The sequence below is a fragment of the Neophocaena asiaeorientalis genome, unplaced genomic scaffold, assembly GCF_003031525.2.
Source record: "Neophocaena asiaeorientalis asiaeorientalis breed wild unplaced genomic scaffold, Neophocaena_asiaeorientalis_V1.1 scaffold421, whole genome shotgun sequence".
Taxonomy (NCBI): Eukaryota; Metazoa; Chordata; class Mammalia; order Artiodactyla; family Phocoenidae; genus Neophocaena; species Neophocaena asiaeorientalis.
The window spans coordinates 451,899-479,341 of NW_020173273.1; the positions used below are offsets into that span (position 1 = coordinate 451,899).

Sequence of the window (27,443 nt, forward strand, 5' to 3'; positions counted from 1 at the left end):
CAGCCTAGGAAGGAATTTGCGTACACTGTACTTTATTTGGAATTTTCTAGCTTACAAGATGAATTCATAATTTTAACAAACAGGTTTATGGAATGATTTACAGGTTTATGGAAGACCTCAAAGAGGGTAATGGTGATATAGTCATCGATTTTAAGTATTACACTGATTGCTGTAAAGAATTATATTTGTAATTTAGATTATTCAGTACTCCAGTAAACATGAGTGAAAATCAACTTTAGCTCATAACTTTAATATTTTCATACAATCAAAATATAGAGATATACACTAAGTAAGCATAACATGAGTTATTTTAATTGATCAGAATATCTTGGGTATGTTTTAGAAATAAAAGAAATGGTTTTTGTTAGCATATTAAAACCAAGAGAAAATTAGATAAGTTCACATTTTAAAAAAATTATCAAGCAATAAATACAGCACTATAGCTACCACTACTTCTATGTACATTGGATTACATTTGAACAAACACTAAATTCCAGAATGAATATTTTATGAATAAATGCACTAAATAACTTTAGAAATTTAAAAAAATGACAGACTAGAATTGTTTAAAAATTAAAATGACTTTCACAAATACTTTCAGAAAAGTAGCAGATTTGCATTTTAAAAGTTAGAAATTCCCCAAATAAGTTTTTGGATACCAAGGAAGTTTGCTTTTAAACAGTATTGATTTTACTTTTTTATATGAGTAAGATACAAAGGAGATCTTAATTATTAGTACTTCAATTTTAGAGAAGGCTAGTATTTAAAAATATTACTTCTAAAAAAAAAATGGGTTCAAAATTAACACTGATTAATCATGGACTGTCTTCACCTAAAGATGGTACAATAGATAAATCCTGGCCACAAAGGAAATCTGATCTAAACTTAATATGATAAAAGCACAATAAAAAGCCTTGAAAGTTACACTGTATTTTTAATATAATGCTCGTTGATAATTTGACATTTTCTACTGTCACTTATGGTTGAGACTTGATAGCTTGTCTGGAAGAATGCTGAAATATATGAACAGTGCCAGTGAAGGATTTGAATCTGTGTCTTTGAATAATAAATAGCTAAAATATGAGATTATTTAAAGGAATTATTGTATAATTTAGGCATTAGAAAGTTCAGAACAGTCTGAGTTCCTTTTTATAAAAACTTGTTTTGAAATCCTTAAATCTGAAACTAACAATACAGCTTTTACATGTGTATAGATAAATCATAAATCTACTGACCAGGCCTTTTAATAAGTGAATTCTTACTAATTTAGATAATTTACCTGGACAATTTCAGATGACTTCTGAACTTACCATCTACTGACAGCTTAAGAAACAACCTATGATGACTAAGTCATTAGTTTAATCCATTTTAAGCAGATTGACACACCACAGAAACAACAAAAAAAACATATAGATGTAATGAATTCTCCTGCCAAAACTGACTTACTAATTGAAGGCATTTTGTTTTTCAGAAATCAGTGGAAAATGACATTAGGAAAAATGAATCCCATTTAAATGTCACTTTAATTCATTAGCGAGCATTTCTTCCATCTTAATTTAATTATTCCATAAATGTTCTGACAACAATTCTTCCTTACTGATACATTCAGGTCTTTTACTATATTGCATCATCATATATAGTATCTCTATTAAAATATAAAAACATTGTATATGATATATATTGTGTTCCTCTAATTTTAAAAAATAGCCTTGCAGCATTTCCAAAGCTATATATCTTCATATAGTAAGTCAGAAAAGTAATGTTTTTAATGGGATAAAAACCATAAGAATAGCAGATTGGCATTTATTATAGGAGTCATTTAAATTTTCTGGATTAGAATGAAAGTTCATCATCAAAATAAAAAAGGAAATATGTCAAACATATCTATTATTAAGGTATGAATCACCAAAGCTAATATATTCAATAAAACAATGGCCTTGAGGATTTTTTAAATAAATATTTTATATCTTATCATAGATATTTCTCAAACTTAGTTCTCAAACTTCTGATGCTGGCATCTGGTTGTCTTTAAAATAGTTACCAAATAAAGAATTCCAGATTCTATTTTATTATAAAATCAGCCCAGACACAGTATCAGATATTAACATGCACACATTGTTACATTAAGTATTTGTTTTTTAAAAACTTACCTAGATTGTATATATTTGAGACTATAAAATAGAATAACAGAGTATTTACAAGCTTACTTTTCACAATTTTTTTACAAACTTTTAAGAAAATAAGAAATCCTTCATTGATTTCCTTCATGTAAAATAATTGCTAATTTGTCCACATAGTAGAAATGGAAGGGGCAAAGTTTCTATTTACAGGTATATGGACACGAATTCCTTCCCACTTGTGTAGTAAGATGGGAAAGTAGTCAACTACATGTTTTGTAGTATCAACCAAGATTTCTCCCTAATGTTACCAAAGTAGGATTGTGTATCATACAAACTATTCATCAGCCTCAAAAATGGATATGACAAGGGGTATAACTGTGATGAATCAGCAAATGAGTAGCCAACAGCAATTCTGCTCATTTATTTTTTGGGGGGAGAACAGGGTAAGCAAACAGGAATAATTAATTCTTTATCTGGTCCATTTGAAAAAATAAAAACAAAAAGGGCTAGAATACTTTCTGGGCAAAAAATCAACTTCACCAAGGAATATGGGATAAAGATTTTAAAAACAAATGAAAAGCTCATTTTCTTTCCAAGTCTATAGGCCTTAGCTAGGTCTCTTTAGGCAACAGGAGTGGAATTGTGCCCATTGTGTCTATGAACTTTTATGGTCTGTTTATTTGTGGATTCATGCAGTGGTGTGCTAGAGCTGGCTCACACCAACCTACAACTGACTGTGCTCATTTTTACCCAAGTCCACATTCACTGATGTCAAGTTGGTAACTTGAAATCAGCCATGGTGGGAGTACTTACACCATAAAAACTGGCAAAAATTACAAATCAGGACTGTTTTCCCCCATGGAGCTAGTGTGAAACATTTATCAACACACTACTGAATTCATGTGAGCGTTTTCTTTGTCACCTTCAAATAATTCATTTAATATTGAAGTCTTCTGGTTGTAAAGTCATGGATCCAAGTCCTTGAGTTAGGAGTGGAACAAAATAGTTCAGCAATACACACTCTATTATCAGTCGTATAACTTTTCCGGTTTTATGACAATGTTTTCAATATCGTGGATGCTTTTTCCATTTAAGTGTTCAGTTGGACAGTCAGGACTGTAACCTGCACCATCACTGATTGTTGACACTGTGTAAGATGCACTACGGAGAGCATCTGAGTGGGAAAAGCTGTTTCCAAATTGGATTTTATATTGATTCCAGTTTCTTCTCAGAATTGCTTGAACCTATAAAACAAAAAGAAACAGAAAGGGTAAGAGCAATTCATAAATGAAATGAAGATAATGTATTTAATAATACAATAAAATAAGTTATGTACAAAAGCTTTTTTAAAAAAAGCATTGATATTGAGTGAATAATATTACTTTATTTTCTTAATTAAAAAATGAAATTGAGTAAACTATCTTTATATTAGGAAATCTTTGCAATTACTCTATACTTTAGTACAGACTACAGAAAACTTCATATTTCTCTTTCTATGCCTTCTCTTTGAAGCTCTAAAAATGCACATGAATGTCTTGCTGTCAGATAGTTAATCTACACCCTCACTTACAAGTTGGCATGTGCAACATTTAGTTTTGTATCAATATTTTTATTAAAAGAATGACATAATTAGTGAAATATAAAAGAAGAGAGAAAAAAGATTTTAAAACAGGGATACAGGGAATATAAATAATTATCACCATCATCATCAACAGCAGCATCAACAACATTTTACTGTGATTAGCATATGCCAGGTATTGAGCTACATTCTGGAAAAAAAAGATCAGGGTTTTTGTCCTCATGGAGCTTACCCCCAGAGGGAAGAAAGTGTTGAACAGATAATTACAGCGCTGAACATATAATGGGATGAGTATTGTGGGGAAAAGAAGTTTAGGAATGTCACCACTCCACTTTTTTGTATTTAGATACCCCCCTGTCTGGACAAATTTGAAGTTTAATGACTCTTCTATCTTTTCTGCTTGGGGATAGAGATGAGAACTAGGTAGGTCATATACAATGATTTTGGTTTTAACTGAACATAAGACACAGATGATTTTCTTCATATTGAGTCAGTGAGCATAAATGAGAATATCAAATGCATCTCCAACTCGATCACCTGTACATTTCCTGTCTGCTTCTAGGTTAAGAATGTATTAGCCACATGCTGTGACCTGATCTGTGTCTTTGCAAAGCATGTATAGCTTTGAATTGTCTTCCCCAAATCTCTACTGCTCTTTGACCCTTTGATTGTTTCCCCAAAGGGAATCTGAGCATCCAAAAACAACTTTCTAGTAGTTCATGTCCTACAAACATACTAATACAATATTGTTTAACTTTCTACGAATTACATAAATTCCTCAACTTTTTACTCGTTACATTCATGTGTACATATCAATATTAAACTTTAAAATAGGGCTGCTTATTTAAGTCTTTTCATTTTCTTATCTCTTCTCCAAATTACAAACAATCTATAGCGAATAGGTATTCCCAGGATGTCTGCAGCTCTGTGGGATACTTTAAGGTCCTGTTAGTCTCCTCTAATCTGTCGCTTAAAATGAACACAAAGTTTTACTGTCTCATTTCATATTTTAACATGTAGAAAAACAAAACAAACAAATATAAGGTCAATCAGTTTCTTTAGTAAGAATTCAGAATGAGTTATTAGAAATTCCAGGAGGGGCTTCCCTGGTGGCGCAGTGGTTGAGAGTCCACCTGCCGATGCAGGGGACACGGATTCGTGCCCCGTTCCGGGAAGATCCCACATGCCACGGAGCGGCTAGGCCCGTTAGCCATGGCCGCTGAGCCTGCGCGTCCAGAGCCTGTGCTCCGCAGCGGGAGAGGCCACAGCAGGGAGAGGCCCGCGTACCGCAAAAAAAAAAAAGAAATTCCAGGAGGCGTCTCCCTACTCTATAATTCAAAAATTATGTAGTTAGGCATGTAATACATTGTTTTATTAATATGAAATTCAGAACTTCAGGAATTTCAAGCTTACTTCTTTACATATGGCAACTATATCTGAAGGAAATAATTTTTATTCATATAAATTTTCTTTGAAATAACAGCATTTATAGGAAAATGGATACATTTATCTTATAAAAATTATACTTTATTCCTCTCATGGTTTAGTGATGTATTTCTAAGTTCTCCAAATAACATATTTAAATTAAGGTAATTAAAAAATACCATCTGCGTATGTAATATCTTCAAGAATATAAGCAAATGACAAATGGAATGGCTTTTAGAGTATGACTTTTAAATAAATATTCAGAGATTTAAAATAAAAATGACATTTGGCCAATTATCTAGGTATTTCTAATGGGAGTTGTTTTTGATCCTGATTTTTATGCTTAATTAACTTCTCACTTTGTTACTAAAAGCTGGACTGATTGAATCCATGTGCTATATAGTTTCTGTTTGAAAGGAGGTGGAATGTAGCTTTGTACAAAAGATTCTACATAAATGTTGGGAAGAAGTTGACATGAAGAAATATTTTAGCTATGAGAGTAGTACTTATAGTCTTAACAAGGAAAGCTTAAATTCAATTCTAAAAGCCAAAATGGCTTTGAAATATATGACTGTTTGCTCTTGAAATATCTACTTTGATTAAGATCATCACCCTATTTCTTCCTTGCAGCTAAATCGTCAGAAAAACCATGGAAAGCCAATTTCCTGACTTATTTACTGAAGCTAAATATAAAGGTAATTAAAGACCCATAGGCCTTGTAGACATCTGTTTGTTTATGGTACTCTCTATAAGGATGTTATTTTTTTTCATCTGCTTTCTCTAACACAACATCACACCTGTTTAACAGAACATTAAAGTGGCCACTCTCAGTAAACTTACAATGAGAAGAATGTAATGGGGAAAGATAAAAAGGGAAATTGCCATTGGATGGCAAGAGAGCCTGCCTGATGTTATTAAAGATATGAAAATGTTTTCATTAATTTACGCATAAGTGTTATATAAATAGTAAGGCCAACTTTTTAGAATATAACATTGCAATATATAATTTTGTATAATATAAAGAATATGGGTTTATATGACCATTAGTACCTGATAAGAAACCACCTCTACACTGCTTAACCTAAATCAATTGAAAGGTGTTTAATAGAGCTGTATATAAAAATTCTACCTACTTCTCATTACAGGATGTGAGTTTAGTTATTCTCAACAAATCTTTTTGTTCACGTTGTAAAACTATCTACTCTCAGGTGTTGTTAAAGATACCCGTGAGACTAGGGAGGGCCCTTCTGATGTCGAGAGTCCCTAATGTTATGCTAACAGTGCACATTTTTTTGATTGAGAGGACTAGAGATGAAATGAAAGTGACCTGAGTACTTGTCAAGCCACGGTTATTTAACTAGTGAGAAATGCAACTAGGAATATTTTGGCTAAGAAATAAAAATAAAATGTGAGAATAAAAAATAAATAGAGATGTTAAGATAAAGGCAAGCTATTTGACCTGACGTGGAAAGCAAGAAGGAAACTAAGCCTGAGCAAATGATTTCAAGAAGTACATGACATAGTTGGAACCACACAAAATGGATTTGGCAGCTGTGTCTTCATGTTATGAGAGTGGGAAAAACTAGAGGCAAAGAGACAAAAAAAGGAAGCATTATAGTATTTCTTAAGATGAGAAATGAATCATACACAAACAGGGATTGTATCTAGAGATGAAGACAAGGGGACAGATATTGGAGATGTTGTGAGATGCTGAAGGATTTGGTAACAAGTTGGCTCCAAGATTTTTTATTGTAATTTTCCAGTGCCAAAGTTTTCTCAATTTTAGAACATGGCAAAAGATCAAGGCCTGTGTCTCTTTTGCTTACACAGGTAGAGTGCAATAAGAGTGTTAGGCATTCATTTAGATATTCCCTGGGCACTTTTTCTAAATATAAGGGCCAATTTGGGATTTGATTCCGATATGATTAATGTTCCCATTTGTACATATATTTTTGTAAATGAGCGATTTGACAAATCTAAAAAGGAATCTATAATGTACTGAGTATCTACTGTGGGTGGGGCATGGTGCTAAAAACTTTATATTCCTAGTTTATGTTAATCCCTGTGAGATTTGTGTAAAGAACTTGCTTTTATTTCCCTTTAATAAAAGTACACCCTGAGACCTTTGGAAGTTCAGAATATTTCCCAAGATGTTACAGGCAGGAACAAAAAGGCATCTTTGGGTTTAAATGCATTACTGTGTCAGCGCCTTTATTCTACACTGCCTTCCATCACAAAATATTTTACTAGTGGTTATAATTTGTACATTTAAAAAATACCCTTTATAAAAATCAAATCTGTTTCTGCAGATGCAAACGTGTATCTTACTTATTTCATACATGCTTTATGGCATATTGTCTGTAGCTTTCTCATCTATATTTAACTGTAAAGTCCTATGTAGGCAGAAATTGGATTGTCTAATTCAGTTTATACAATAATTTATAGAGTTATATAATAAATGCTAATTGAATTTTATTATCAAAACAGATGATGTATCTATTCTTCCTAACTGCATTCTCTGTCCCTACTTCTCACTGACTTCAGAAAAAGTCAGTGACTCTTGTCCTCGATACAACAGAAGAATCATGGAGACACCACTCAAAGATATGAAATGTAGTCTACTATGTTTGATAGTTCTATATGCCATTATAAATAAATATATATATAAAATAAATATCTATATTTTAAAATTGATTAAGAAATCAAATATGAAATTTTATTGTATGCTAAGAGAAAGAATTAAAATATTACGTAAACAAGGGAAAACAATATTTTATAGTTTTTCATGACATGTACGTGATTTCCAACATTGATTAGTTGTGTAGAAATGTTTCTTATAAAGTTATGACAACTGGTTCCATGTGTTGCCCATCTGAAGCTTTGTGATAAGCTTCACCATTACCAAATATATGTTTCATTAGTTGCTGTCTGAATTTCTAAACTTTATTGAATTTTGCCAAAATCCTCCAACAGGTTAAATTTTGTCAAGTAGATTAAAATCATATAAAGGACTAAATCAATATAGCTCAAACCACTGAGTTATAGCCCTATTGATATGCATAAGAAATATGGTACCAGTTTCTAAGATGCCTGAAACTTCCCAATTAGAAAAAAATATATTGGATAAAAATCTTGAAATATCCAAAAGCACATTTCCATGTTACAAATCAGAGGGCTCTTCTGTTTCCTAACCCACTGCAGCTCTTCCCAGGAGAAAAAAAAAAAACCAGAGAAAGGGGGAAAATAAAAATGACCCAATTTTATTTCCTGTTAGAGTGTATGTTCTATGAGGATAACGATTGCCTAACATTGTACCTAAGACAAAGTCCAGAATTAGTAGGATTAGTTCAAGAGGTAGGTCGAAAGACTAGATGAATAAAAGTCATTGATGGAATATTTTAAAGTGAGGCTGAATTTGCCCCAGCCTTGAACTCCAGTATGACCTGAGCTTTTGGGAAGGAGAGTTACATCTAGTAAAAGAGATTCCATGGTTCTTTTTCCTGACAGAAATGGAATTTGAAATACTTGTTCTTAGGGAATTTATAATTCTGTCTCATTTTTTAAAGTAAAAAAGTATTGCAAATACAAAATGATAAGAGGAATAAAATCAATCACCATACCTCTCCATTAAAGAAGCAGAAAATTGTAGATACCAAAAGACCCTGTAAAAGAAAAATAGAATTATCTGATTCCAAATGGAAAAGATACATTATTTGTAACCAACTTGATGCACATATAGTTAAAAATAAAACCAAAGCTATATGTAAATTTAAAACCAAATTTCACAAGGCACCTTCCTGATGCAAGAACACCATACCTGATAGTGCATGAGGATGTGCATGATGTAATCATACACCTCCTCTGCAATCCTTCCTTCAGGTCGCCATGGAAACAGTACAAATTCAATGCCAAGTAATGGCACCAGGATAAGCGTAGCTCTCACAGCTTTCATGTAGAGATTGGATTCTGCTTGGTGAGTAACTTTTAACTTGGTGATAAGAACACGTACAATATTTAATAGGAAAAAAAGATTCACCTAAAAGAAAATAAAATGGCATATGGAAATTATTTCATATTTAATATTAAGAATCATTATTGAAGGATCTTTGATTTTATGAATCTTAGAATATTTTCAGTACACAAGAATATGTTCTATTGATGAGAATATTTGCCTAAATATTAATTTGTATTTCTGCTACTGAATTTTTTCATATTTTTCCCAGTTTTACTGAGATATAAGTGACACTATATAAGTTTAGGTTGCATAGCATGATTTAACTTACATATATTGTGAAATGATCATCACAATAAATTTAGCTAACATCGATCATCTCATAGAAATACCAAAGATTGTATATATATATTTTACCTTATGATGAGAACTCTTAGAATTTACTCTCAGCAACTTTCATGTGTATCTAGAGCAGCGTTAACTATAATCATCATGTTGTACATCACATCCCTCACGCTCATGTATCTTAAACGTGGAAGTTTCTGTCTTTTAACCACCTTCCTACAATTCCTCCTCCTCCACGCCCTGCCTCTGGTAACCACAAATATGTTCTCTTCTTTCTATGAGTTTGTTTGTTTATTTGTTTAGATTCCACATATAAGTGAGATCATACAATATTTGTCTTTCCCTGTCTGACTTATTTCACTTAGCATAATGCCCATCCAAGTTGTCTCAAGTGGCAGGATTTCCTTATTTTTTATGGCTAAATAGTATTCCATTGTGTGGTGTGTGTGTGTGTGTGTGTGTGTGTGTGTGTGTGTGTGTATAAATACCATAACTTCTTAAGTTGTTTCCATGTCTTAGCTATTGTGGATAATGCTGCTATGAACGTGGGGTGCAGATATCTCTTTAACATAGTGTTCTTGTTTCCTTTGGATATGGAATTGTGATTTATTAATTTAAAAAGTACATCAATCTTAATAGGCTTAGATTTTAAAAAATAAATTTATGGTGGAATTATTGTGGACCACCTTCAGCTAAGTAATATCTGATTGTTTTGCTTAGTTCATTTTCTTATGCAAAATTTTAAAATTTTGCTATGATTAAAAAAACCAAAGCTTCTGAACATTTTCAGCTCAAAGAAAGGAAATAATTGTTTGTAGCAAAGGCTAATTATTTTAAGTGTCTACTCTGTATTAGTGTTCATACTAGGTACTTACCAAATGTGTATTATACCATAATAACCATTTTCATCTTTTTGGTTTATCCTTCCTGCATTATTTGTATGTGTATGTATGTATCCTCACAACTCCCCATGATAGTAATATATCCTCTTGATCCTTATGAGGAGGCTGAATCACATATTGGAACCAGTTGACATTTAACCTAGATCATCCTAGAGTTAAAAAAATTTGGCACCCAACAAGGCCTTCTGTCAATTACTTTCTGTAATTATAAACTTACTATGAGTTTACAACTTTCCCCAAAACAAAGCATTCTCTTTGAAAGGGAGACATGAAACTTTAAAAATATAGTGTTCAGGGATAGAAAATCCAGAGATGAACCAATGCACATATGGTCACCTTATCTTTGACAAAGAAGGCAAGAATATACGGTGGAGTAAAGATAGCCTCTTCAATAAATGGTGCTGGGAAAACTGGACAGCTACATGTAAAAGAATGAAATTAGAACACTTCCTAACACCATACACAAAAATAAGCTCAAAATAGATTAAAGACCTAAATGTGGGCTTCCCTGGTGGTGCAGTGGTTGAGAGTCCGCCTGCCGATGCAGGGGACACGGGTTTGTGCCCCAGTCCGGGAAGATCCCACATGCCGCGGAGCGACTGGGTCGGTGAGCCATGGCCGCTGAGCCTGCGCGTCCAGAGCCTGTGCTCCGCAACGGGAGAGGCCACAACAGTGAGAGGCATGCGTACCGCAAAAAAACAAACAAACAAACAAACAAAAGACCTAAATGTAAGGCCAGACACCATCAAACTCTTAGAGGAAAACATAAATCACAGCACGATCCTTTTTGACCCACCTCCTAGAGAAATGGAAATAAAAACAAAAATAAACAAATGGGACCAAATGAAACTTAAAATCTTTTGCACAGCAGAGGAAACCATAAACAAGATGAAAAGATAACCCTCAGAATGGGAGAAAATATTTGCAAATGAAGCAACTGACAAAGCATTAATCTCCAAAATATACAAGCAGCTCATACAGCTCAATATCAAAAAAACAAACAACCCAATCCAAAGATGGGTGGAAGACCTAAATAAAGCTTTCACCAAAGAAGACATACAGATTGCCAACAAACACATGAAAAGATGCTCCACATCACTAATCATTAGAGAAATGCAAATCAAAACCACAATGAGGTATCACCTCACACCGGTCAGAATGGCCATCATCAAAAAATCTAGAAACAGTAAATCCTGGAGAGGGTGTGGAGAAAAAGGAACACTCCTGCACTGTTTGCAGGAACGTAGATTGATACAGCCACTATGGAGAACAGTATGGAGCTTCCTTAATAAACTAAAAATAGAATTACCATATGACCCAGCAATCCCACTACTGGGCATATACCCTGAGAAAACCATAATTCAAAAAGACACATGTACCACAATGTCCGTTGCCGCACTATTTACAATAGCAGGACATGGAAGCAACCTAAATGTCTATGGATAGATGAATGGATAAAGAAGATGTGACACACATATGCAATGGAATATTACTCAGCCATAAAAAGAAATGCAATTGAGTTATTTGTAGTGAGGTAGATGGACTTAGAGTCTGTCATACAGAGTGAAGTAAGTCAGGAAGAGAAAAACAAATACCTTATGCTAATGCATATATATGGAATCTAAAAAAACAGCACTGGTGAACTTAGTGGCAGGGAGGGAATAAAGACGCAGATGTAGAGAATGGACTTGAGGACACAGGGGCAAGGGGAAACAGGGACGAAGTGAGAGAGTAGCATTGACATATATACACTACCAAATGTAAAATGGATGGCTAGTGAGAAGCTACTGCATAGCACAGGGAGATCAACTGGATGCTTTGTGACGACCTAGAGGGGTAGGATAGGGAGGGTGGGAGGGAGGCTCAAGAGGGAGGGGATGTGGGGATATATGTATATATATATAGCTGATTCACTTTGTTGTACAGCAGAAACTAATACAGCATTGTAAAGCAATTATACTCCAATAAAGATGTGAAAATATATATATATATAGTGTTCAAGAAATGAACAGAGTTCTATTGAAATACATTTCTCTCTCTCTTCCTGAATACTACGTTCTCTCTTTCTTATCTTTATCCATGTCAGTATCTGTTACTTTTGTCTATATCCTCTATGCCTATTCCTTACGCCTTCCATAGAATTAGGGACAATAGCCCCAGAAAAGTCCCTTCGGGCTCTTATTCTCCTATGCTGTTCTCTTTCTCACCCTGACTTCTAGCATCTGCGTTTTGTTTAATAATGTAAAAAATTCAAACTGTGTACTATTATGCAATTTATATCCACATACTTTAATCAGAAAAATAATGGTAGCATCTCATTTAATGTAGAAAGCAATGAAAAAATAACATACATTTGCTGATTTAAGGCATGTGTTATGAAAATAACTGGGCATAAAAATATTCTATCCTTTTAGAGAATTCAATGGAACATATGCTTCAAAAATAAACAGCTAACTATAATCCTGATGGAAACACATCTATGAAAAGTAACATGGTTACAGACACAGGACTGTCTGCTAAAGACAAAAGCAGAATAAGCTATTGCAACAGGTGTAAGAATGAAACATGATGAATCAACACATCAGCTGTTATTCCACCCATCCTACTGTATTCCCTTCCCAAGCATTCATTACTGTTTTAAAAGTTTTGTCTAAGTGGAAATTACTACCAGCCCATTGAATAAAAAGTAATAATGCCATTTTATCTGCTTATAAATTTAGAATTTAGAATATTTTATAATCCTAATATGCAAAAATCATAAATTATAAAAATCACTCTAAATGTTGCAATTTAAATGCCCATTATATAAAAATTTCTAAATGCAAACTGCTTCTCCAAATGGCAAGTCTGATTTAAAATGTGAACCTAGAAACTAGAAAGTCATCCTACTTTATTTTCTGCAAATACTTCCATTTATTTTAAATACAAATAGAACAAGAATAGTGAATTTCAGATGAATTACATCTGAATCTCATCTATATTAGAGAAAAACTAGGTAAGGAAAAGAGGAGAAACTTGTTTTTACTCCATACCCATAAAGTTCACATAGATGGTCGTAGGTACAACAGGACATTTTCACATCATGATACCACCTAGGGTCATGGCAGGAAGCCCTGTGAATCAACCCAGTGGCAGCAGGATTCCTGGAAGCCATTCCTCTACTAGATTAGCCAGCAATCACTTAACTACTCACTGAAGTGACCTAAACATCTCTCACTAAACACAACTTAACCGTATCCCCTCTCAACTTCTCCTTAGCAAGACCTCAAAAGTGCTGTAGACACTCCAATACCACCCTGCTCGAGGGAATATGGGACAGAGGAAGTCTGAGTGGAAAGAAACTGATTGTGGTTGAAATCTCTTCATTTATAAAAATTGTACAAAAATATGTGACCATATAAAAAATTGCTAGAGCCCCTCCCAAGACCTTGGAATTGGCCAGGACCAGTGAGGAGCCCTAGAGCTTAAACAAGGACAGATCATATTACCCTGTTAGAAAAATAGGCTCCTAATCTTTTGTTAGGCCAGAAAAATGGAAAAAGCTTTCTGCAAATAATGTGGATTTTCACTTCCTTTCTTACTGAGCAGCTTGATGGGCTATATTCCTATGTGATATTTTATCCTAACTGCACCATCCACTCTTCCCTCCCAAAGTTGTTGTGGACAGGCTCTTCTAAGGATTGTGTTAATTGCTGTTATATTTTTCATTTGTTAGGTGCTTTTACTTATTTCCTGAACCTCTCTGATTTAGGACTCTGAATCACATACCCCTCTCTAGAGCCAGATCTCTTATAATAAAATTTTGCCTTGTATTTGTTCTGTAAGCTTCTGGATGGCCCAAAAATAGAATCTTAATTTCTTTGTATTTTCCTCAAAACAGAATCATGGTATCATGTAGAAATTACAAGTGAAGAATCTTTTAAAAGCATTTTTTTGAGAGTTTATTATATTCTAGGCACTGTGTTAATTGCTTAACAGGATACATCTCAATCCTTACAACACCCTATGAGGTATTTATTCTTATTACTGCATAGTCATAGATGAGAAAACAAAGGCATAGAGAGGCTCAAAACAAAACAAAACAGAACTTGCCCTGAGAAACTCAACCAACAATGGTAGAGCTAGGTTTCAATGCTGGTTCTTTCCAAGAATACAAAGCTAGGACTTCTCAGGATACAGCTTAAACAATGTGCTATACATGTTCCGAGTATGTGCAATTAGCAAGGGAAGGAAATGCTTCTGCCTCTGAAATTTTCATAGAGTCTGCACTAAGGTACGTTAAAATTTCCATGAGATATAATAATAAATTCCATGTGTTGATTTTTTGAACTGGCTGTCTTGTGTAGCCAAGCACAAACCAGAAATTTGACACTTGTTCCATGATTTATACATGCCAGGCTAAGCACTCTTTATGTATTAACTCATTTAATTTCTTGTTAAAAAAAATTAAAAGTATCTGTAATTACATTCTCTGTTTTGCAAATAAGGGACTTGAGGCCCAGAGTGATTAGTTTAATTGCATAAGGTCACATAGCAAGTAAGAGGTAGAAGAATTCAAACCCAGGCAATCATCTTCTAAAATTTGCCTCTTAATTATGGCAAACTTTTGAAAATAACAGTGATACGCTTGAGAATGGCTTGAACAGTGTTCTAACATAACCACATACTAAATTGCAGCTAGAAAATGTAGTAAAATAATAGAATATTTCTCTAAAAAAAAGGTTCTGAAAAGAAGGGTTAGGAAGCTTTGAATTTTGGCTGAGAAACGTGTCCCCTTCATCTTTTTATATATAATTAAATATCAGCTGTAATTACAGTCTTAAAGACTGTAATTGCAATCTGGTCTCTAATGCTCTATGAGAGAAAGCATGTTAATTTAGATTATTTCCCCATTGAAACAATGTAATAAAAGCACTGAATTTGACTTCTGTTTTCCTGCAACCACACTTAAAAATGTCCAATTCGTGCACTTGGATTAAGTGCTGATCATTATGATAAAACAACAGTTTAAGCAATACTTTCTTTTTCCAAATTAAAGTCTTTTCTTTATGGGGATATTAGTCTTATTACCATCACAGGTGTGTGGTTTTTCCTGTTTGCCATCCCCACTCACTAGATCCATCCTCTGCCCTTCTCTGCTCTGCGCCCCAGCAGGCTCTGAGGCAGGTCTGAGGACTGCATCATCACAAGGCTTTTTTACCCTTGGCATTTGCTGCATTTGGCCAATGGGAGGATCCAAGAGATCAGAGCATGGGAAAAGAGAGAAGTTTGAGTATTTCTTTCTCCTTTTTCCCTGTCAGGCTCTGGTTTTGACAGTAGCTGTGTTCCTGTACCCAAGGCCAGACCTCTTGTTGGGCTACCCCTACTAGCACTCACCCAACCCCCTCTTAAAGTCTATCCATGATAACAGCTTCCCACTGTTGGTGCCTGGTGCCTCACCATCCCTTATGAATTAGTTCCTTTCCTCTTCCTGCCAACATTTCAAATATAACACCTTCCTTTAACCCTCTTCAATCAAACACTGTGAGTATGCCGTCTATGTCTACTGAGATCCTGAAGGATACCATAGGCCAGATGTTTCAGGAAATAAAGTTGAACTATGAACAATGATGAAAAAAGGAGCATTTTAATTACGTACCAATAAAGCAGCACAAATTGGGCCATGGATAATGTAGAGGAGATGGGTATCAGAACTGATCCAGCAGCTAAGGGAAAAAGCAGGGAAATTATGTTGAAGATTTTCATTGTAATTATTTCCAGTTGAAATCAAAAAGAGAGATTATCTTACTTGTCATTGTAATATAAGCTTCTGGCAACAGCATGTATACAAGCAGGAATCAGTGGAAATCCTGTAAATATCAAACAAAAAGAAAATAAATAGGCATCTTTCTTTGTAGATGGAATTCCTAAAATATGTCATGAAATATGAAACTCAGAGATACTCTAGGAGCAAAAATAGCTGGTCACTGTATGCTTCTGACGTAAATATTATCTGTCTACTCATACAGTAAATGTGATGAAGTATTAGGTGTCTGTCTTCAGGCCTGTGTGTGTGTGTACAGTTTCTTCTAATCTGAGCCATTTTGAATCAGTGGACTCCAGACCTAAGTTCATAAATGTGCTGCCTGGGCTCAAAAGCTTAGAAGAAATTCAGCATCCACATATCTTCCGTAAGATGGAACTGGCCAATCAGATGTGGGAATAAGTTGAGACTGACTATGTGAAGAAGAAGAGAAGGAAGAGAGAGATGGCTTATATATCAGAAAGTTTGCATGTTCTTAGCATTCTAAATCAGATCTTTCCAATGTAAAATGAAGGTATATTTTATAAAGGTAACCTGAGTGTACTAATAGCCTCAACACATACATACATATAATTGAGCAAAGATTGGACTCACTTGGCAAATATATATATGACACTGTTATTATCAATAATATCAAACAACCAATAGGAACAACATTTATTTCAGTAAAAAAATATATAGTGTGTGTATACATACCTCTATATATCTATTATCTGACTGGATTAATAGGTAGATAGATGGATAGATAGATAGATAAGTATCATTTCAGTTATGTTTCTGGAAACTAGTCCTTTTGAATTCATGTACAATGAATTCATTTTCAGCATTTTATGTTTTGCATTATTCCAGTTATTTTTTAAAAATATGCTAGAAGTGTATTATTTTTTGCTTTGTGAATAATATCATGTCAGGAGATTGTGTGGAAAAAGCAGATTTTTTTGGCTGTCTTTATTCAGTTACTGTTCCTTCTACTCTTAAAGTAAAATAACAATTTTTTTTAAACAATCATTTTTAGAATGGAACTTCAAAGCTGCTTAAGCCCAATGCCCTCATTTGGCACATGAGGAAAAAGGAGATTCAGAATAGCTCCCTAATTTATGATTCTAGTTCTATTGTTTTAGTCACTACATATTTGGCCAAAATATACACTGGAATATTAAATAGAAAAAAATTGTATTATTAATTGACCTGTGGTTACCGAAAACAGTGAGTCAGTGGTACTTTAAATATTTTAATTTACAGCAATGAGCAAAGGTTAATCACTTGATATTGTTTAAAAAATGATTAATAAGAAGAATATTTTTATTACAAAGGAACTCTGCATCCTCCAAAAGCTTTCTTAAAAGATGAGTCAGTAGATATGCATGATGGCACTTACCCCAGCCAAGAAAATAATACCACATCAAGTGCTGCTTCTCCGCAAACACAGCCACCACAATAAGTGTGTGTAGGTAAATGCCTTCACAAAGCATCCAAAAGTAGTTACAGCCCATCAGGTAAAGATGTATGAATTGGAACACTTTACAGCTAACCTATGAGGAAAAAAGATATATAGATTAGATAGATATAGCTATATAGATATATGTATGTATATATGTGTGTGTGTGTGTATATATATATATATATATATATATATATATATATGTTTTGGCTGTGCCATGTGGCTTGGGGGATCTTAGGTCCCCGACCAGGGATTGAACCTGGGCCCTGGCAGTGGAAGCACGGAGTCCTAACCACTGGACCCCCAGGGAATTCCCAGAAAGCAATCAATATTTAGTTGTTTATAAATGTACGTGTAAAGCAATATTCTAGTTTAGCTTAGTTATACAGAAACACAGAATTTTCTCTCCTCTACACAAAATCTTTCCCACTAATGATTCAGATTTATAAAAGCCAGTCTTCATCCCCATCTAATGGTGCCTCTAAAGTATTTAGCCACTGACTTCAGAGATTTAAAATGATACACCTCCCAGGAAATGTGTGAATGCCAAATTTACTACATTTAGTGGATGTGTATTTTCTTAATATTGTTTTAGTTATTGTGTAATTACAAGTATCAAAGTTTTGCACATGAATGAATTTACATCTATTTTAACCATGTCATCATGAACTCCTCGATTGTTGCATTCTGCTGGAAAAATCTTAATAATTATCTTAGTAATTTTAAAAGCAGTTCATGAAAAGTGCCAAATACTTAGGAAGTCTTGCATATCGTGTGCTACCAGCGCAGATACTTATTAAATAATAATCTAATGAGCCCATTCTTTGTTTTATTTAAATACGGGGTTTGAGGGTTTCACGTAGGTAAAAAGAAAAAAAAGTTATGGTTTTCCTTCCTCTTTTCCTGAGGTCTCACTTTCTCAAAGAGACAGGAAGAGAGAGGTTTAAATATTGGGTAAAGAAAATACAAAGGAGTAAAAGAGATATTTACCCCTTAACAAGGGGAATAAATTTAAAGCTCTCCAATTAACTCCCATCAGCTCCAGTTTCCAGACTGGAACTCAAATATTTACTGGCAATTATCACTGTTTTTGAAATAAATATCTTTTTCACTAAAAGGAAAACTGGAAATTAAATGCACTAGAAAATAAATATTGTATTATCATAGAATAGTAGTAATAACATTGGCATATAAGTTAGCTTAAAAATATTTTAATATGTATTGTTTTATGTAATCCCTGAGATAATTCTGTGAGGCATGATTTATCACTAGCCACATACTTTATAGATAAAAAAACTGAGTACTGGAGAAGTTAAATGATTTGCTAATTCATACAACATCAATCAAAGCTACATCCTGAACAAAATTTTGTTTTCTCGACCGTACATAATGCCTTCTGACTGAGAATATTTATAAAACTATTCTTTTATTAAATACATCTGCAGAATGCATGATATTAAATTTTAAATATTGTACATTGATGTCAAACATTATATTAAAAAGTTCTCTCAAAAATAAAGCTGAGTTATTTAACTATGTTATATAGAAATGATAGGCTTCAGCTTCAAAATTTTATCTGTATAGTTTTTAGATACATATATCTAATTGGGCTTCCAACTCCTGATTTCATTAAAAATTTAATCTATAAATTATTATGATAAAAAGAACTTAAAGTATGCTTTAGAAAAATATTTTTATGATGGCATTGGCAATATAAACAGACAATAAATTTTCCAAGAATACATTAAAAGTAACTATACTACATTTTGCAATTTATGTGATAAACAGAATGCCCTAGTATATAGATGTAAGATTTAGAGTCTCTTTCTCTGAAGCTTCATGACAAAACTCCGACTTTCCTTGCTCTAGAGAAATGCACTCTAAAATGGCAGGATATTCGCCAATTTTTTATATTGCTAATTATATCCCAGTGTTTCCTCACCCAGTGACTTTAGAGTGGAACATATACAAGATTAAGCATCCGGATGCACATGTGCAAACAACGCAGGGAATTTTAGAATTTTGGAAATTACCCTAAAAACACACATAAAACACATATGAGAGTATCGTTTATTGAACAATTAAGTGAAAATTCCTTCCCTTCCCTGATTTCAGTAACCAGAACTTAATCTTTTATAATCTTAACCTTAATCTTTTATATAAATCTATTTTATATATCATATATACACACCCTTCCCAAATCTACATCCAAAACTGTAGTATAGATACTACAAATATAAAAGCAGGCAATTAAAAAGTCTCAAATATATGCTTGCTATTTATGCAGATATTTTAATTTAAATATAGCTTACATATGCAGATAACTTGCATAAAATATATAAAATTGTATTGTAAATGTCAGGTTATATTTTTAAAATATAGCTTTTGTATTGTGATAGTCTCTGTGCTTATTTTTGTGTATCTTTTTATATTTATCCTAAAACCTGTGCTTCCAAAGGGATTGTAAGGGAACAATTTACAAATGTTTGCTGAGACAGTTAGGATTTGGTAGAGCACTTGAAAAATTTTATGTTGATAAAGTTCAATATTATATAGGCATAATTCATTTTCCCTAGTTTTATTAACTCTTTAAAGTCAGCCTGATACCAAACATATAATTTAAATTAAGTTTTCCATTTTCATGTGCTGCCTTTCTCTAACTGCACAGTTAGTTGCTTTGCTTGATTTTTTAAAAATTTGATTGAGGAAATGTTATGTCCCACCAGCAGTAAGACTCTAACCATAAATGAGGTGAAGACATTTAACATATGTAGGTAACTGAAACAAAGAAATTATTCTTCCTTTTGTTATTCAATATTTATAACTTGGGGAATATTGAGATATATTTACCTTTCTAAATTGGAATATAGCTACATATACATACTCTTTATATGTCAGACATAAAATGTACATATATTAGTACTTAATTACACACATATACATGTATCTACCCCTGCCCCCCACCTCTCGTATTTCTTCCCCACTAACCCCTTGAACCTAAACTTCATTTTACTTACAGGATTTGTGGCCACTAAGGGCTGGTTGTTGGCCACTGCAGTGAGATGAATGATTATTACAATAGAGTTACAAACGAAAGAGAAGAACAAATTTTTGTGCAAGGTAATTCTTTGGCAACTTAGGCTCCTGAAAGGCAAGAGAAACCAAAGTGTGCTGACATCATAAAATGTTTCCACATTTTGTATTAATAATCATTCAAATAAGATACATTCACAATTCATAGCAGCTGCTCCAAATTTGGAAGAATTATTTTTTCTCCCCAAGATTCACTCATGTTAAAATTTTAATTGGGGAAAATCTATAATTCCTTAAAGCATTGAGACACATGAGTTGCTTCCATACAGGTAAACATATATAAGGAAGGGAAATTTGTCTGTACAAGGCCTCTGCATAAATTTCTTCCCTTAATCTCTCATCATGATTAATACTCTAATTCATTCTGAAGATGTAGAAACTGAAATTCAGTGAAAATAGATAATTGATCAAAAAATCATGCAGCTAATTAATTTGAAAACTTTGGATTTGTCATCAGATTCTCACATAGATAATGATCTTTTCATTATACCACATAGGCTGTTCTATTTATATAGCCTGTTTATGGTTATTTATGGTTGTTCTATTTATATAGCTCCTATGTGGTAGTGGTAATTATGTAGGCCAATCATGAGAAAAATAACATTGTATTTAGAAGAAATAAGTTGATAAAAATATAGATTTAGCAACCAATGAGGTTTGCTCAGCTTCACTGAATTTTTTTCCAATTGGCCCAGCCATGCATAAGATATAAAAATATTACCTCCTTTTACTGAAGGTCCTCATGTGTAAAACAAAATTTTAAAACTGCTTAAATGGAGTTCATATAGAAATAGATTTCAGGAGCAGATGTCATTCGTGACAAGTAATGCTGGTCTTCAGATTGAATCCACATCTGCTCTACAAGACTGTATATGACTGCCTTACCCATGATCAAAGACCAACTCAAGTACTACCTCTTCTAGGAAGCATTAGTCAATGGCTTATTATGGGTAAAGTTTTAAAATAATATAAAGGAATCCATTTGAAACTGAATACTTAATATCAAAACAAAACATATATGTAGGAAGACATGAGGAATCATTTCATTACAAAGAATTAAAAGCTCATTTTGGGTTTTACACAGTTATACAATTAATATGGTCAACCTAGATAATCTGCCCTATATAACTCAAACCAATAACTTCTACTTTGGAAACTTTGAGATTTTAACCTAGTTTTATCACTATATCACCTTATTCTAAATAGACTATGTGCCCAGGATATTATAGTTAGGCTGGGATGCCAAGGTTTTCTATATTTAAAATGCAAAGTTTGGGCTATATTGTCTCTGAAATTTCTTGCAACTAAAGGTCTGTGATCCTGTATATGATCCTGTATTTTAAAGGATATGAAAGTGAATCCAATCCAAATCAAAATTTATGGAATTTCAATACATGCCTTTCACAGAAGTAGATGCTATCAGGGAAACTTCTTTGAAAGGCTTCATGAACAAGACAGCCCTCAGATCAATCATTGTGTGTGAGACAGTCATATACCAACAATTGTGAAGTCCAGATGGAGTCCATCAAAATAGAAACAGCTGAGAGTTGCTAGTATTTTCATATTAGAGAGTCTTTAACGTGATTTAACTTTGCAGTGCATGACAGTAGTGAGAAGCAGGCAGGGATCAAGGAACAGTATAAAAATGATACTCTATAGAGAAGAAAAATCTTTGAAAGTTTTTGAATTAAGGAGTATCATGAGTTCTGCTCTTCAACTGAAGTCAACATTGAGGCAAAGATGGCTCTATTTTTGATAAAATGCCACAGCAGTGACATGAGTGCTTGTGTTTACTGAGAGTGAAGAGAATTAATGAATATGAGAGGTCTAATAAAAAATACTCTTTTCAAATCATTTATACATATTATGTGTAGTTTATTTCTTGTAATTTATCACTCTTCTGTGTTGAAAATTATGAACACATAAAATTTGTCAACATGGTCTTATTTTAAAATGCCTGTCTTGGGCTTACCCTTGGGCCAACTATTGTTTAGGGAAAAACTGCTTATCCATGCAATTATAAAACACCCATGCCCTTTTTTAGTAACAGAATTTAGATAACTCAGCTACCATCATGGGAAAAAAAAAATAAAATGTTTTCCTTAACTGGGTTGTTTTGCCCTTTTCTGCTGAACACACTTATATCCAGGTCCATTGGTTAAGACATATATACATAAACAAAATTTCAATTTTTCAAATTATGACCAAAAGACTAGGAGGGTTTGCTTACAGAGCAAGTCAGAAATATTTGTAGAGTAAATTGTAATGCAGGAAAACAAACATTGAAGAAGGCTTTCAAAAATAGCAATTCATTATAGAAGTAAGAGCTGAAAGATATGATCTGAGGAACATAAAACAAACAGCATTTATATAATAACCGTTGATATTTATAATATTCACATGTGAAAAGATTGAAAATACCTAAAATAAAATGCCAACTAGTTAGTTGAAAAACCAGTTTAATTTTCCTTGTGTTCATTTAAACTTCCTTCTCTTCTCTATGATAGTCTGTATTTCTGTTCCTCTGAGAATTCCCTCTTTTCTAATGACTGTGCTCCCACCTCAATCTGGCTTGAAAGTTAAAGACTTAAAAATGAGCTGCTGGATGTAGAGAATGGACTTGAGGACACGGGGAGGGGGAAGGGTAAGCTGGGACGAAGTGAGAGAGTAGCATTGACATATATACACTACCAAATGTAAAATAGATAGCATATATGTACACGTATAGCTGATTCACTTTATATAGCAGAAACTAACACACCATTGTAAAGCAATTATACTCCAATAAAGATGTTAAAAAAAGAAAATGAGCCGCTGGTATCTGTTCTCTTCTAAAGATGTAATTATTGTGACTACAGTCACCAAAACAATGGTTTCTTATTCTCTTACTATGTGATAAAAGAATATACCATATTTCCCTCTTTTAGACCCAAACAATGCCATATTATGGGCAAAATTTTGAAATGATAGAGTGAAATTCTATGGTAAATGAATTTTTGAATACCAAAACCAAACAAATACTTAAGAGGACACAATAAATCATTTCAATAGACACATGAAGCTTATTTTGAGTGTTATACAAAATTATCCAAGTAGTATGGTCAACATAGATAATCTACCATATATGACTCAAACCATATACTTCTGCACTAGGAACCCTGATATCCTGTTTAGCTGTCTATATCGTTGTAACATACTGAACCATTGCCAAATCATTTCAGTTTGTGTTGTGTAAAATAAGTCCTACTCTCTACAATACTAGACTATAGTTTTGGTTTCTTCGATTTTTTTTCCTCCAGGTTCTGTGTAACTTAAATGTAGACAAATGCCATCTGACATGTTTTTTCTCAATGTCTAGTGGTAAAAATGGTTCATATTTTTCTAGTGATGAGTATTGTTTTCTTTTAAACATATTCATTAATACGTATAAGTACATTAAGCCAAATAAAATCAACTTGAAAATGAAAACCAAAATATGTACTTGGTAAACACACTGGTTTGCTTAAATGAAATACTAAAATATTTTGCTATTTTTTCTAATGTTAATCTGCAACCAATTTAACCTATCCTAAATTCTTTAATGTGATTATTTATTCAAAATATTTAAAAAATTGTTTTATAGGCTTATAGAATGTTTTACAAAAATCTCTGTCTGCTTTCTTTAAATGTTATCCTAGCATAACCATAGATTAGAAAATGTGGTTTGTGGGTCTGGATTGTTTCCATTTCATATTCTCTACATATAATTTAGAACACTATTTCAATATGCAATTTTGACAAGCAGAGTAATAGAGGCAGTTGGCATAAGTGTGGCAGCAAAATCATTACATTCCATGTGTAATGTAACCATGCCTTTCAATTCTCTTTTTGTGCCACCTACTGAAAGTGTGATTTTGGACAAGTTATTTAAAAACTCTAATCCTCAGTTTCAGTTTCCTTTTCTGTAATATAGGGATAACAATAGTACTTCATAGGATTGGCTGGAAGGTTAAATGAGTTAAATCATGTCTAGTGCTAAGCATAATATCTAACCTATAGTGAACATTCCAAGTTAACTATTATTTTTAACATAGTTTTCATGCGGCTAATTTTAATGAAATTCTCTAACGGTTTTCTCTCACAAATAATAAAATAGTATCAAGGTTCATGTCAGTAATATAAAACTGCCCATGTTTTAAGTAATGCAATGATACATTGTCATCTTTTTGTTACAAAACACAAGAATTCAGCATCAGAAAGATAATTTCCATGTGATGAAGGGCAATAGATCAAGCAACCTAAATTATCTTCCCAAGGAGTTGTCTGCAAATTTCCACTTTCCTTATCATGCTGATGCCAGGTATTATGCTGCTCCATATTCAAAATTCTGCCACAGTATAGACAAAATACTTGCCTTTGATTCCCATTTGGTTTTGACATGAGGTCGAAATTTCCAAATTACTTTCCTCAGTACTAATCCTGAGCAAAACTAGTCATGGAAGGAGGAAATACAAGCAATAAAAGAATAGCCCACTCTACAGTGTACTACTTCCTTATGCTAGTTTATCTAATTTAATTTCCAAATGCTCAGCTTTTTCCACAAGAAAACACAAATCATGTATCCGAAAGGAAAGCCTGTGCCAATAGGAACACTGCCAAAAACAACAGGCAGAAAGCAATAAATGTATTAAAAGAATAAGCAGTATGGCTATCTTTTGTCTACTGGCAATGGAACTTTGAGTTGATGGAATCACCTGGTTATGTGACACAAAGTAGACATAACCTCTAGCATTAGCTCTCTTTTGGAGGCTGCTGGTGATCCATTCAGCCAGATTAGAAAGAGTCCAAGAGTGTTTCAACCAAGGTGCTCAGTCAAGTCCTGCTAGAGAGGAAATGGTTGCCCTTCCTCTATCATGCTCTCTCCTCCACTGCCCATGCCTTTCAAAGTTGCTCATTTAATATTACATATAAATACAGGCTGCATAAGGAAGAGACCTGCTCATTTTATGTGGCCAAATGGTTTGCTCTCATGTGTGAATTGCCCCAGTGCAACTGTGCTTCTTGGTCTCCTAATGGGCAGAAAACTAGAGAAGAATAGTCTGGCTTTCTGAATGCCTGTGATTCACCGAAAAACAACCCTTTTAGAGATAAAATTCATAATAATAGCATACACCATGATATTGAGGCTTTACAATATCCCAGGTGCAGAGATAAGTACTCCACATTCATTATCTCATTTAACAACCCCTTGAAATATCATTATCCTTTAATAAAATTGAGGTAAGCTGCTCCAGGTCACAATCCTATTAAGTGATCTTTTGAATTTGAATGTTTAAGTTTTTAATAAAGTATCAATAATAAGGCTTTTGTCTCCTTTAATATTCATCTAGTCACTTATAACTATTTTTGATGCATAATAATATATTGTTCACTGTTTCTAGATACTGGGGAAACAGTTGTGAACAACACAGAGCAAGATCCTGATCTCATGTTACTCATGAGACAGTGGAGGGTAAATAGACACATATATTACATAAAGTAATTCTACATAGTGTTATATGCTTTTTAGAAGTTAAAATAGAATTAGGAGATAGGCAAAGACTGTGGCAAGAGTGAGGGGAATACTCCAGATAGAACTGAAACAGGAGAAGATAGGGAAGGAAAGCATTTCAAGCAGAGACAGCATCCTGTGTCGAACATTTTTTTTAAAAGTTAAAGCTTAAGGTTTTTGAGGGGCAAGAAGGACAGACAATGTGAATAAAGCATAAGGCAAAACTCTACACTGTTTTTTTTTTCCATACCTAATGAGGAAAATTAAATTCAAAGAACATAACTGACTAAATGACTTTTTGATTCTGCAGCTCTTACTCTTATGTTACATCTTAATGTTCCATCAGCAAATGTTAGCAATGTAATATCCAGTTATTCTTGGGTTTCGTTTTTCCTAACTACTAAAAAGATGCTACAGTTGGGAGGGTTTACTTTGCTTTGCTTTCTCCTCATATATAGTCATATCAGTGGGTATGGTCTAGGAAAATATACTATGTCTGCAAGAGTAGGAAACCAGGTTGCAAAACATATTATGATTTGGGGAAGAAAGATGTTATATTATTTGTGTTATCTATTTCAAATTACAAAATTTTAATCCATTCTAATAACTGTATAGTTTTTACACCAAGCAGCGGATCATTAGCATTCTTAAAATAATTTGTCATTTTGTTCCCATGAAAATTCAGTTATGCTTAAATAGTACTTACTTAAATATACGTTATAAATACACTTATAAAGAAGTTGCATATTTATTAGAAAAATCAACATAAATATGTAATCTTTAACATTTAGTTATAGTTTAAATAATAAATTTACTCTTTAAAATAAGTCCAAATTCTTTAATTCAGTTATATTTCCATACTTGGGACTCTTCTCCATAAACCAGTACTAGCAATTACATTATAGAGGAACTGGATTTTGTTAGAGTAAACCCATTACTTCTTGCACCAGTTTGTCCTGATTTAAATCTGATACTCTAATGTGGAAATGCAATGCTTTTATTATATAATTACAGTGGACATATTTAAAAAGCTTTCCAGCCAAGACTCACATTCCTGAATAGGTATGCTTTCAGCTCTCATCACGTTCATTTGAGAGGGAAGGATGTTTCAGCACATTGATTAAATTCATTAATTTGGAAGTAGACTCAGTGAGTATGCTCTAATAAAACATTATATGAAAAACTATAACTAACAATACCCAGTGTTAAGCTGAACGAAGTCTAGAATACATACAATAGAATAGAATGTATCT

At 33.3% G+C, this 27,443-nt stretch overlaps 1 protein-coding gene across 4 annotated transcripts in view; it reads right to left on the bottom strand.

Annotated features, from left to right (window-relative positions):
- Positions 1–229: 229 nt before the first annotated feature.
- Positions 230–27,443, bottom strand: part of CALCRL (calcitonin receptor like receptor) — a 104,366-nt gene continuing 77,152 nt past the window's right edge. For all 4 annotated transcript variants that reach the window (XM_024746067.1, XM_024746068.1, XM_024746070.1 and 1 more), the window contains 7 exons: positions 20,585–20,711; positions 17,505–17,658; positions 16,112–16,172; positions 15,962–16,028; positions 8,942–9,160; positions 8,745–8,786; positions 230–3,364 (listed from right to left, as the gene is read on the bottom strand). In XM_024746067.1, the coding sequence (XP_024601835.1) occupies positions 3,149–3,364; positions 8,745–8,786; positions 8,942–9,160; positions 15,962–16,028; positions 16,112–16,172; positions 17,505–17,658; positions 20,585–20,711 (886 nt within the window). In that variant the 3' untranslated portion in view covers positions 230–3,148. The remainder of the gene's footprint in view (positions 3,365–8,744; positions 8,787–8,941; positions 9,161–15,961; positions 16,029–16,111; positions 16,173–17,504; positions 17,659–20,584; positions 20,712–27,443) is intronic.